Source organism: Chelonia mydas, chromosome 1 (assembly GCF_015237465.2).
Source record: "Chelonia mydas isolate rCheMyd1 chromosome 1, rCheMyd1.pri.v2, whole genome shotgun sequence".
In the NCBI taxonomy this organism is placed as follows: domain Eukaryota; kingdom Metazoa; phylum Chordata; order Testudines; family Cheloniidae; genus Chelonia; species Chelonia mydas.
In genome coordinates this window covers 150,461,365-150,474,468 of record NC_057849.1, presented here as the reverse complement: position 1 = coordinate 150,474,468, position 13,104 = coordinate 150,461,365, and the positions used below count along the sequence as shown (strand labels likewise).

Here is a 13,104-nt window from a genome sequence, read left to right as displayed (position 1 = left end):
GTGATGGGAGAAATAAAATGTATAAATGTCCTTGATTAAGTATTTATTTAAGAAACTACCAAAATATTCCTTTCACCTCACCCCAAATATAGGCTTTTTTGAATTGTGGGGGGTGGAGGGAGAGAAAAGGGGGAAATACTATTTAGAGATACTTTGGGCAAGGGATTGACTTCAGCAGTCAGTATTTTTTTTTTCTCTTTTATAGATGATATCAAGTTTTCTAGATCAACAAGCTATCCTTTTTGTGGACACTGCTGATCGTCTGGCATCACTAGCTAGAGATGCTTTGGTTCATGCTCGCCTGCCCAGTTTTGCTATCCCATATGCTATTGATGTGTTGACAACTGGGTCATATCCACGTCTCCCAACATGTATAAGGGTAAATGTCTTTACAGTATAGCTGAAAAAGATCCCTCCTAAAATATCTTATCAGGTAACAAACACAAACTAATGAAACTAACGGTGTGAAACCTCTTTCTCCTCCTGTAATTACTGCAGATAAAGTACATATTTCTCTTTAAAGTGCATGCTAATACAGAACCAATTATAAAATGTGCAAAATTCTAACTTGTTTATATTTAGAATATTTCTTATTAACAGGCTAACTTTTCCCTATCAAGGATTCTATCTTGCTAGACTACTTCTGCTCTAGGACCCAACATAGTAACAAACCTTTTTCCTTTTTTGTCAGTCATTTATTGGTATTTGCACACACTAAACCAAAACCCCAGAAAAATATACAACTAACCTAAAATGAGATTGAAATCTGCTGCTCACACTGTCTCTGGTTGTAGCGATGATCCTCTTAATACATGCTATTATAGTATCCCTCCAGGATTAAACAGCTGCCTTTTTTGTATCTAGAGATCCATGGAAACACCTTCAGCTATCTTTAATGCTGCTTTGTAATTTCCTTGTTTAGCTTGCATTCTGGTTAAGCAAGCTTTTCTGAAGTCATGTAAGACCATAGAACTTTAGATTGTTTTTCTTTTAAATATAAAAATCTGGCTATCAACCTTAATTTTTGTAGCAATATCATTTAAGAATACTAAGGCAACTTGATGTACAAGGTCTACAATAGTCTAAAGTGGGCTGAGTTTAGTGATTTCTTCCTAAATATAAGGTGGTTTGTCTAGGGCACAATCCAGTTCATTGGAAGGCAAATTCAAGAGGCTATGGAATGCATGTTTTAAAACTGCCTGCTTAAATATAAATACTGCCTCCTATTCTACTTTCAGACTTCCAGTGTTAGTCTTCTGTATCATTTATGAAAGTTAATTTATTTAGTAGTGGTTTTACTTCAGTTTGAGAGATATAGACATGTTGATACTTACTTTAACAGGATAAAATAATTCCTCCTGACCCAATAACAAAAAATGAAAAGCAAACCACACTTCATCAGCTAAACCAGATTCTTCGACATCGACTGGTGACTACAGATCTTCCTCCACAGTTGGCGAACCTTACAGTTGGTAAGGACCTGAAGTTACTTTTAAAGACTCAATTGTTTCAGGCTAATTAAAATAGTGATTTTAGACTTTTAACTAAAACATGACTGGGAAAAAGTTTCTAAGCATCTAAAAAGGTTGAAACCCTGCCCCTATGGGACATTAGTGTACATACTTCCCACAGCCTGAAAGAATTGGGAGTCATATAGTCTTATTTAAACCCACCGTACAAATCTCCAAAAAGCCCTACTTTGACAACAGAAGGAAAGGTTGCTCTTCTGTTCTGACTGTAGCATTGGTCTTCATGAGCCATTGTTTCTTATATTTCTGCACAGTTTCTAGTGATCAGGGGTCTGCTCCTACTCTGTGTCCTCCCCTACTGATGCTTGGTAGACAAAATGGCCTCACCTTTCTGTTTCTTCCCACCCTCATTTCCTGTGGCTCATTTTACCATTGGTGTTAACTAATAACCTGATTTTAGCAACTAGGGTTTTGCATTTAAAATTGTCCATTAGTGCATGTAACAGTAAATATGAAGTCATTGAAACGTCAGTATTGGATCCATTTTTCTCTAGGCAGGGTAACTGACTTGGGTTTTTAATCTTTGAATTTTCTGGATTTGTCAGTTACTCTGTCTAAATGTGTAGTATTTGGTAAAAATTTCAAAAGTACTTAAGTGACTCTGTTCCTTTTGAAAATTTTACCCATTGTGGCCTTTGTAAAAGAATGGTAAGTTATATAATCATATGGCATACTTAGTCACATGATTGCAGTGGCCCTTGAGTGGAAGGATGGTCCAGTGGCTATGGTGCTAATCTGAGACTTGGGTTTCCTGTTCCACGATGGACTTCCTTTGGACCTTGGGCAATTCAGTCTTCTGTGCCTTGGTTCCCTATCTAAAGTAGAGATAATACTGCTCACAAAGGTGTTCTTGGAATAAATATCTAAGACAGATAGATGGCCTAAATAGCCTTGCTTGTGTGTGTGTCAGAATCTCTCACACCTGCGGATGGAACTATAAAAGGTCAAACTTGGTATGGGTAGCCTTCATCAAGGTGCATTACTTGTACTAAAGTTGGGTGTTCGCAAATTTGTAAATGCTTGAACTCTCACTTGGGGGCACGCACAGGGCACTTTGTACACTTGTGTGCATTAAAGAATAAAAAGATAAGGCTAGAATTTCAGGCTTGGTCTACAATGAATGCTGTTATTGGCGTAGCCATGTCAGTGTGGGGGTGAAAAAACAGTTGTTCAGACCAGTGCAGACGCAGCTATGTTATTCAGGGAAGCAGTGTTCCTGCACTGACAGGAAAAACTTCTTCTATCAGTGTAGGCTGCATCTACAGTAGAGGGTGTTCTGGTATAGTCTCCATAATTGAAGATGCATTCTTAGTGATTGGTGAAGTAGTTCATTAGCCTTTCATTTCTGGAAATGTTAAACTACCAGTTAAATATTTTTTTCATGTGATTCAGTGTCTGCAGGCTGCTCAGGAGATAATCTATACTGAACTGACAGGTGTGTTACAAGTCCTGACTAAAGTAATACTGTTTAAGGAAATTTACATGGGATGTGCCCACACTGTGCTGGCTGGTATTTCTGCTTTCACAAACATTAATAGTTGACTAAATTTTTATAGAAATGCAGGTAGCAGACTAGGGATCATAAAAGATTAATTTTGTTTTATATTGGAAGTCTTCTTGCACTTTAAAGTTTGAGGGCCTGTTTAGCATGCTGAGCATAAAAAAACTAGCTTGAACTTTCTCCTAGCTAATGGCCGTGTGAAATTTCGAGTTGAGGGGGAGTTTGAAGCTACCTTGACAGTGATGGGAGATGACCCTGACGTTCCATGGCGCCTCCTCAAACTGGAAATTCTGGTTGAGGACAAAGAGACTGGAGGTAACATCAGACGTCTTTTATTTTTACTTTCTTAATGTTGATCTGAGGAGCTGCTCTGAAAATGGTGTTTTATTAATCAGCATTAAAACTAATTGTACAGCCTATGTTTGCACTCTACCAACTTGATATGGATAAATCATACATATTGTCCAGTTTTTCACCACCTTGCTCTGTGTACTTTTTACCTTTAGGGGTACAGTCTCAATGGCATTTCCCCAAATATACTGAGAAAACTGTTTCTTTTCAGTAGAACCCAAGTTGCTAAATACCTTTTAACCTTTTGGAAGCTCTTCAGTGTGGTAGTCTTTTCCTAAAATGACTTGATGTCTAGATCTCTAATGTGAACTATTTTTAATTCATGGAAGATGGTCGAGCTTTGGTTCATAGTATGCAGATCAGCTTCATTCATCAGTTGGTTCAGTCTCGACTCTTTGCTGATGAGAAACCACTTCAGGACATGTACAGCTGCCTACGTATCCTTCCAAAGATGGCTTTTTAATAGAATGATGTAATAGCCTCACCCTCTAGTGATTAGAGCTCAAAAGAGAACACAAATGCTGTTAAGCTCAAGGATAATGCCCATTAGCGTAGAGGAAATGGTCTTTGGGGTTATTCCTATGGTCCAGCAGGAAAGATTCATTGCAAGAAGCAGTGTCTAATACTTACCTGGATTGTGTCATTCACTTGATTGTTCAGGTCACCAGGAAGCAAACAGGATGGGTAGCTTTGTGTACTAAACTGTTTACCCCTACAACACTTGGGTAGCTGCATGTGGCAAATGATCTAGAATAAAATGCTGACTTTCAAGGTGCAGTAGCCAACAATCTTTATTGACTAATAGGTGCAACAAAAGTCTACAAACTGTGGACAGTAAAGTGGAAAATAATTTATGCATGAGTCATTACACTGACTTCGTTCACACAAGGGATAAATTAATATTTGGGTAGTGTGAAATACTTGTCAATGAAACAAGTGATTCTATGCAAAAATAAAAACGTTCTTAAGATAAGCTTGTAGTGTAATAACAAGAATGTAAGTTTTTTCTACCAACTTCATTATGAACTGCATTTCTTGTAATATTCTCCCATCACCAAAAGGCAGTCTGATTTCAAATATCTGAAGCAGTTAAACTTCTAGGGTACTCTTTTCTAAGACAGGATGCTGTGCAAGAAGTTAGATAAAGACAGCTTTGAAAAATACTTGACACTGTACAAAAATAAACAACCACCAAGTATTTATCTGTTTTGGGGAAGCAATGAGTATGTATAAAGGACCATAGAAAAGATCTGTGATGTTCTGTTGTCTTACTGTGAATTGGTATAGCATACAGAGGGTGTTTGTATTTGCTTAACTCCATTCATTAGACTCCTTCTGCTTATCGCTTCAATTAGAAGTTTTGCATTCACAAACACTAATGCTGATTCGGGAACGTTGGGGTGACCTTGTGCAAGTGGAACGATATCATGCAGGGAAGTGTCTCTCACTCTCTGTTTGGAAGTAAGTTAAATAATTTTAAGGACTTATTTATGCTGAAAGACATGCAAGAAGACTCTTAAATGTTGGTGTATTTGTAATTAATAAACTTAGCCAGAATTTTCAAACCTGAATTTTGAAAGCTAGGTCTCCTCAACTACCATATTTAATCACCTAAATATGTGGTCTGAATTTCAGAAATGCTGAGCACCTTCACATCATATTGACTTAGGTGGGGATAGTGGGTGCTGAGTGCCTCAGAAAATTGAACCACATTTATTTAGGTGCCATATATTAGCTAGCGTAACTGTTGATGCTGTTTTGATTCATATATCTAATATGCTTTAATCTGACATCTTACTTGATATCTTGCAAGTAGTGAGTCTTGTAAGCTAATTTATGTGCTCAGTTTAAATATTTCATTTTATCACTATTCTTCTAATCACTTTTAATGTAGCGCAACTGGCTTAATGTTTTCTGTGCAATGCTTTTGTAATCAAATATTGACTACTGAAGAAACGTCTTCCTCCTCACTATGATTACACTAGCTGTAATATCACCACATGGCTTGGAGTGCTTCAGCAAGAATAACCTTTAGACTGTTTTAAAATATAAAATTATTTAATATTGCATTTTTTTTAATTTTAAGCCAACAGGTGGTTGGGAGAAAAACAGGAACTGCATCTCTGCACAAGGTCACCATTAAAATTGATGAGAGTGATGTCTCAAAACCCTTGCAAATTTCCCATGAACCTCCCCTGCCAGCTTGTGACTCCAAATTAATGGAAAGAGCCATGAAGGTAAGGCTCTCCAGCTGCAGCAGGCATTTAGTTTTCTAAATCAAGCATTTTTAACTATATTGAGTTAATACATAGTCTCACTACCAGATTCTATTCAAAGAGTTCAGACTCTAGTTCAGTATCAAATTCTGTTCTTGGTTAGGTGCCATTTCTTTTGTGACCTCCACAAATTGCTGATCTAGAGGATATTTCACAGATTACTATAAAATTTCTGAATGCCTCACTTACTGCACCACAAAGGGGTGGTGGAAACTATGGCAAAGAGTTTAAAAAGTAACTAGTGATTTTGTGTGGCCAGCTTGAGACATCTTGAAAGGTCTAATTTTCAGGAGTTCCCACATACTCGCCCTCTGAAAATAGGCCTCTTCAGAGTGTCTCGAGTTGGCCACCCAAAACTACTAGTCATGTTTGAAAACCTTGGCCTGTATTTATAAGTATTATCCTAAAAGTTTAATACATATTCAGTTTTTAGAAATGTACAACTTAATTCTGCACAGTAACTGTAGATAATCTCACTGGTCTGATTTATTGAATCTTTAATCTACTAATGCCCCTGATCTTAAACTAACAAAATATGTGGGGATAGTCAGAGTGGTCTGAAATAAATAACTATAACCCTCATTCCTATTTGGGTGCGATATTTACTTTGGTAACTTCCCTTGACATGGTACTAGTTAAGTTTGGCAAAACAAACCTCTGTTGCCCTGAATTTTTAAGTAATTAAGTCTTTTGTAACTTCCTTGTTAAGTCAAATTGTGACATGCTGATACCAGTGCTTACCATAAAAAGTAAGCAATAGAAATAGTTAACTCAGGTTAGTTATATGATTCTCAAACCATCATGAACATCCTTACAGTGGGAAGTCTTTACAGCACAAAACAAACCTTAACTCTGCCCCTCTAGAAGTAACCTTAGCCCCTGATCTTCCATTCTTTGTTCTCTTCATACCTAAGGCTTGATCCTGTCAACCCTTTCATTGTAAGGATGAAGGACTCTGCACCCCGCAGTCTTTTAAGAAGTTTGGACAATAGTTGGCTGATAGCCACTGATGTAGTAACTGTACCATGACCTTCCTCCCACTTTCCGGCTTACTTCATAACAAATATAAGGAGTTTACAGTGTAATTATTAGGCCCCAAGTCAGAAAAGCACATGCTTAATTTTCAACATGTGTGTAAGTCCCACTGACATTAGTGGAACTCAAGCATGTGTTTGAGCACCCTTCCTAAAACAAGACTGCAGTTTATAGAGGTATGTGTGAAGCCATTTTCAGTTCATGACTTACCACACACTGGTTCATTTCATCTCACTCTTCTAACTTGGTGATCTGAGCCTAGAGACCTTGTATGCATAGTTACGCACTCCCTCTGTATTTATTGTTGTTTGCATAATAATCACATTGGGTAGATTGACAGTAAGACATCATAGTAGTAAGGGCCTAAACAAAACAAAAATCTTAAGACAGATGAATCTATGGAGTCTTAATGGAGAATGATGACTTGAAGTGAGCTGTTTGTCTAAGCAGGCTGTTGTACAATATTTGTTGTGGTTTTTGTATGGTTGTAGAAGAAACTGGAGTCATCCAATATGTGATTATGAGGAAGGAGTTCCACTGCTATTGGTCACTGAGTTGAAACCCTTTGTTATGGATGGGTAAGATTTGTTTCTGAGAGCTTGTCTTACATGCTATAGTATTAGCAAAAGTGTGAATTTAAACCACTATAGTTATATTGATCTAACCCTGAGTAGACACACTTTTATTCTGGTATAAAGAGGGCATTTTTCAGGTTAGCTTCTGTCTTTTTGGAAATGGTTTAAGCTAAGCCAAAAAAAGCCCCTCTTACTCCAAAATAAAGTGTTTCCACATGGGCAGTTATACCAGTATAACTTTTGAATCTTTTCTCTGCAGACAAGCTGTAAGTTCTTCTAGTTGTCTCTCCCCCAATTATCCTTCGGTGTTAAGTTGCTGCACTAGGGGCAGAGCTAAGGTTATTTTGATGTTGGCCAGACATACTTTAGTTGTGGGTACAAATTTATGGTGTATTAAGGTTCACAGAGAATTGTACAGTAAACCAATCTAAAATGTTCACTTGTAAAGTTAGGAAGTCTTATTCAAATGTATTACAAGTTCCTCTCATAGTACCTAGATTTTATTTTAAACTTGCTCTTGTAATTTTATTTCTACAGATTGACCACTTATCAATAGAAAAACTCTTAATAGACAGCGTGCATGCGAGATCTCATCAGAAACTTCAGGAGCTGAAAGCCATCCTTAAGAGCTACAATGTTAATGACAATTGTATGTGTGTTTGTTATGACTTCTACATTTAATCTTATTTCCTTTATTGTGTATGTAAATGGTTTTGTCATCTTTGTCCCCCTCACTTCTCAGTTCCTTGTTTCTCAGTGCTTCTTTTAGCTTAATGATAAGTTTAAAAAAAGTAAAGTGTATTCACAAGCAGCAAGATATGGTTTCAAGTCATCATACATTGATAGCTGCTTTGGAAAGTTTACGTACTTAACTTGTTCCCAGCAGATAATATCTAATTTTACATATAGCACAGAAGCTAAAGTTTGTAGTGCATTATGTTTTGGATGGAGGGGCTGAAGTCTTCTAGTCTGAAACTTGTTATATTCAAAAAGAAATAAAAGTCCTTTCAATGACTTCAGTACCCTTTGGATTGAGCACTTATGTCTGATCCAACTCCTGTTGAAACTGATAGCAGTTGGATAGGGTCTTCAATGTTCTTTATGCATCCTGTTATTAGTAGGTGTTAGGGATTTGACCGTTCTCCCTTAACTATAAATTGCTTTTTCTGGCTGCTTTTCCAGCATTAACCTTGTTTCAACATAGGGGCCTTTTTTCTTGCGACTCCTTACTTGCATGAGAAATGAGGTAATGTGCAAATAGTCCTGCTGAATTTGGTGGGAGTACTTACAAGTGAGGATTACTGATATGGATTGGCAGGATTAGGATCCTAGGTTTGGTTGACTGTGATGGGCCATTGTTTAATTAAGTGGATCAGAACGTCATGTGCAATGTAGTAATTTTAATTTTTATTTAGCATTCATTGAGACGGCTCTTCCAACTCTTGTTGTTCCAATTTTGGAGCCATGTGATCGATCAGAATGTCTTCACATTTTTGTAGATCTTCATTCTGGAATGTTCCAACTAATGCTTTATGGAATCGGTAAGTAGGTGAAATAGGTCATACTTCATAAAGGCTCTAATCTTGCTTCCTTTATGTGAGTAAACTTCATGTGAGTGATTCCACTGACTCCATGGAACTATGTAGATGAATAAGGCTTACATGAGTGAATGTTGCAGTCTTGGTCTAAAATTAGGTATATAAATTTACAAATCCTTAATGTGACTGGATTTGCAATTAATTTAAGATATTTTGAATGCTTAATCCTTTTACAATACATACTAAATAGTTAGGCGTTGTTTAAATTGCATATTTTGTATGATTCATCATGATTGGATGGTGCTTTTATTGGATGGAGTGATTTAATGCACATTATATTTAGAGTTCTGTGTAAACAACTGGTCTGACCTAACAGGTTGTAAGATTCTGCTCTTGTATGTGTGTATTCAGCACAGCATGGCTAACAGGTTCGGTGACTTAAGTTTCAAATTGTATGAGAAAAGTGGAAATAGGTTAGTTTTTCAGAACAGTATAACTAATTTTTTGTGCTGGGGTAGTATTTCAAAAGTTATTGCTCACTTTTAAGTGTGTGTGTGTGTGTGTGTATATATATATATATTTATATATATATACACATATCTCTATCTCTATCAATCAAATTAGACAAATACAAGAAGTTGCCTCTTACTCAGAGGTCCAAATTTCACTATTTACAAAGTAGATGTTAGACTTTTTGCTCACTTAAATATTTACATTTTTATAGACCAGCTGACACTGGATGACGTAGAGAAGTCAGTCAATGATGACATGAAACGCATTATCCCTTGGCTTCAACAGCTCAAGTAGGTGATCTTGGAATTATTCATTTAACTTACATATTATGAATTATAACATATAAGAATAAGTTCTTTAGCATTGTGGGGGACGTATCCTTTCCCTATCGCAAGTAAGTTAGGGTGCTGGCTATCTCCTCTTCCCTCTGCTGAAGTAGACTCCGTAACCCTTTCCTAGCCTGCCTTTATCCCACTCTGTCTGAAAATCCCTCCCCATGTGAGTTTGCACAAGGAGCTCCTTTGTAGTTGGGCTTCGCAATACTGCATGGGTGAAATCTTGGCTCATATGAAGTCCATGCCAACTCCTACTGACTTCATTAGGGTCAAAATTTCACCGTGCGTGCAGACCTGCACAGTGTCCCCAAATCCTATTTCCCTCCTCCCACGTTCTTACACAGTTGAATGTTACTAGTTCTGCTGCAAAAAAAATCTCCCCTTTGTAGCAGCAGAGGAAGCAACAGGAGTTGCCCATTGTCAGCATAATGCATTCCACTTATTATCCAGTTATTTTAGCACTTCAGTTTTGATCTGTTTATACCATTCAGGTATGTTCTAACTTATAGATTTAGATGTCCTCTGAAGCCCTAAGATTGCTGCACCTAATAATTTTAACTCAATAAAATGTATGCCCTTATGTCCCTAGAGCCTTCCAAGCCTGACTGTAACAAATAGTACAAATACTGTTTAAAGCCATGTGAAAACAAAATCCCATCTTCTGTTCCCCCGCTGCCCTGAAGCTCCCCAAAATCCCAGCACACTACTGTAAGAGTCGTACTCTATTGGCACCCTGGGAAATTATCAACATTCCTGTGTTACAAATTGTGGCCTGTAACTGAAGGCCAAGATAGCATTGCAATCTTTGAGGCAGCTCTGCTCTATTCTAAAACAGCCATTAGGACATGGGAGGCTCACTTTTGGGCATTATTATCCTGACTTGCAGAGGTTCCAAGCACCCAAAACTCCAGCTGGAGACCACAGAAACTGGATACTCAGTACATCTGAAAATCAAACTCTGTATCTCTGGCTCATTCTCAGACCTAGCTGTGACTTGTTGTCTTGCCTGTGTGATCAGAATCCAATTGTATATATCTCAAATATAAAACTGAATTGGAGTCAGAATATTAGGATAAATGTGCTGTAATATCTTCTATGCAGGTCAGGCCGCCTTCATACCTGAAATTTCAGGTTCATATAATTGTGCTAGAAAATAGCAGAAACCAACAGAATAGTGCAGTATCAATGTCTGTTTAAAAAATAGTGACACGGCTTGCCAGAACACTAAGTAAGAATAATTTTTTTCTTCAGTAAGTTTTCTTTAATGGGTCATGGTAAAGTTGGAAGGGGCCACACTGTGAACTCACTAAAACCTTCAGGGTTTTCTAAGGTGTTCTCTATTTGTGTAATCCTACAGAAATGTTTCCAGCAAAGTCTTTTAAAATCTCACTGAATATAGTTCTCAAATGAAAGAACACTTCCCTGTAGTCTCTAAAATCCAAGTGTGGCAGCAGTAAGAATCTAAGCGTGAAATGAACTATAAATAAATGAAATTGAATTATCGTTACCTAAGCTGCTGGAGACAAAATATAAACATTAATAGTGACAAGTAAATCTAATTTTTAAAATCCTATTGGTCTAGGGTAATTAACTTTAACCTCACTTTGTATATAACTTTTAATTTGATAGTGACCCTGTATGACTTATTGTTTTGGAGCATTCTAATACATAAAAACTCAAAGCATTAATGTTTGTTTCTTTTTTAATGCAAGGTTTTGGCTTGGACAGCAGCGATGCAAACAGTCTATAAAACATCTACCTACAGTAACCAGTGAAACATTGCAGCTAGCTAATTATGCTAGCCATCCTGTAGGAAACCTTTCCAAGCACAAACTGTTTATCAAACTCACTCGCCTTCCACAGTACTACATTGTAAGTAGTTGGAAAACACTTTTCTGAACTTTGTGCTTGGAGACAAAAGCATAACAACCACTTTTTTTTTTTTTTTTTTAAATTGTTAAATACAGCATGTTAGACTATCTACCAGTGATGATTGCTTTAAACATCTAGTCCCCATTTCTCTAGCTCTGAGGGTCTGTCTATTAAGCAATATGGTTTGTATGGATGTAATCCGTTTTTGTTACCCCACAAGCCTTCTAGCTTTCTTTTTATTTCCTAGCAGGCTGGTCTCCCTTCTCTTCCTGAGTTCTTTTCCCTACTACAATATAATCTTTTTAGAAAGAGACAAAATAGTTTTTGGAAGAGGAAAAAAACCTAATGTAGTTAGTTTGTTTTGTTTTTGTTTTTTTAATTTTTTTTCAAGGTTCTTCTCAAAATGAATGTTTTGTTTTAAATATAGGTGGTAGAGATGTTTGAAGTTCCTGGCAACCCCACAGAACTGGAGTACAAGAATCATTTTCTCTCTGTGAGCTGTCCTGAGGGAGATGACAGCCCTGCTACTGCACTTTTACTACAGCAATTCAAACCAAACATAGAGGAGTTGGTGCTAGACACAAAAAGTGGGAAACACGCAAAAGGCGGTGCCAAGCGCAAGGTTTGTACCTCCATATGGAAACAGACAATCTGTGTTTGCCCTCAGATTGTGACTAGTGTCTGGTTGTAGGTGAATTATAAGTACCTAAAAGATTAATTTGTTCCAGTTCAAAGCTAAATGCAGCTTGTGGGGCTCGCTGCCAGCTTTACTAATGACATACTTGAAATGTTGCGTCACTTACATCTCACAACAATTAGGGCTTGTCTACATGGGGAAATGAAGCAGAATGGCTATTGTGTAATAAGCTACTCTGCAGTAGCTATTCCAGTAAAGTTATTGCGCTTTAAATACACACCCTACCTTATTCCATAATAGATCCATTTGTAGATGAGACTTTAGTCAAATACCCTTTCACTGTGTATGGTCTTCCCTTGTTTTAGCAGCTATACAAACAGATTAGGGGTCTTGAGTCATTCTGAGTTTACTACTACTAGTTTTGACAACCTGGGCTTACATATTTATTTTAAATAAAGTAGATGTTAGATAAAGGCAACATTAATTTGTTATATTGGAATAGTAATAGTAACTTAATTAAACTTGACTCTGATACTCAAATAGTTGATCTGTTTTTAATCACTAGAGTCTAGTAACCCCAAATTTTGCTTTTACATGTATACAGTTTTAACTATTTACCTTTTTAAGTAGTCTTTGCTTACTCTGCCTGGTGTTATCATGGATTGATTATATGTAGAAGGTTTTTTAGGGGGATATTTTACAAGAAATGGTGAATAGATGGAAAGAACTTTGAGTTCACATGATGGAGTTATATAGTGTAAATTTTCCAGTTAAAAACGTGATGACTGTATGAAAGGTAATAAAGTTAAAGGGCTCTTGTTCAGTTTTGAACTTGGCAGCTTTATGCTATCAAGATCATCTATACCATTTCTTGGTATGGAAACTTTAAAACTTTAATCCTACAATGAGATCTGCATGGCAAAGTTCTGCTGAAGTCATCAC

At 36.9% G+C, this 13,104-nt stretch overlaps 1 protein-coding gene across 2 annotated transcripts in view; it reads left to right on the top strand.

Moving 5' to 3' along the window:
- Nucleotides 1-13,104, top strand: part of MED14 (mediator complex subunit 14) — a 52,159-nt gene that overhangs the window by 8,725 nt on the left and 30,330 nt on the right. For both annotated transcript variants that reach the window (XM_037902523.2, XM_007064453.4), the window contains exons 4-14: nt 206-379; nt 1,343-1,472; nt 3,217-3,345; nt 3,711-3,818; nt 4,710-4,842; nt 5,468-5,618; nt 7,805-7,916; nt 8,683-8,808; nt 9,530-9,608; nt 11,366-11,525; nt 11,953-12,147. In XM_037902523.2, coding sequence (XP_037758451.1) covers nt 206-379; nt 1,343-1,472; nt 3,217-3,345; nt 3,711-3,818; nt 4,710-4,842; nt 5,468-5,618; nt 7,805-7,916; nt 8,683-8,808; nt 9,530-9,608; nt 11,366-11,525; nt 11,953-12,147 — 1,497 coding nt within the window. The remainder of the gene's footprint in view (nt 1-205; nt 380-1,342; nt 1,473-3,216; nt 3,346-3,710; nt 3,819-4,709; nt 4,843-5,467; nt 5,619-7,804; nt 7,917-8,682; nt 8,809-9,529; nt 9,609-11,365; nt 11,526-11,952; nt 12,148-13,104) is intronic.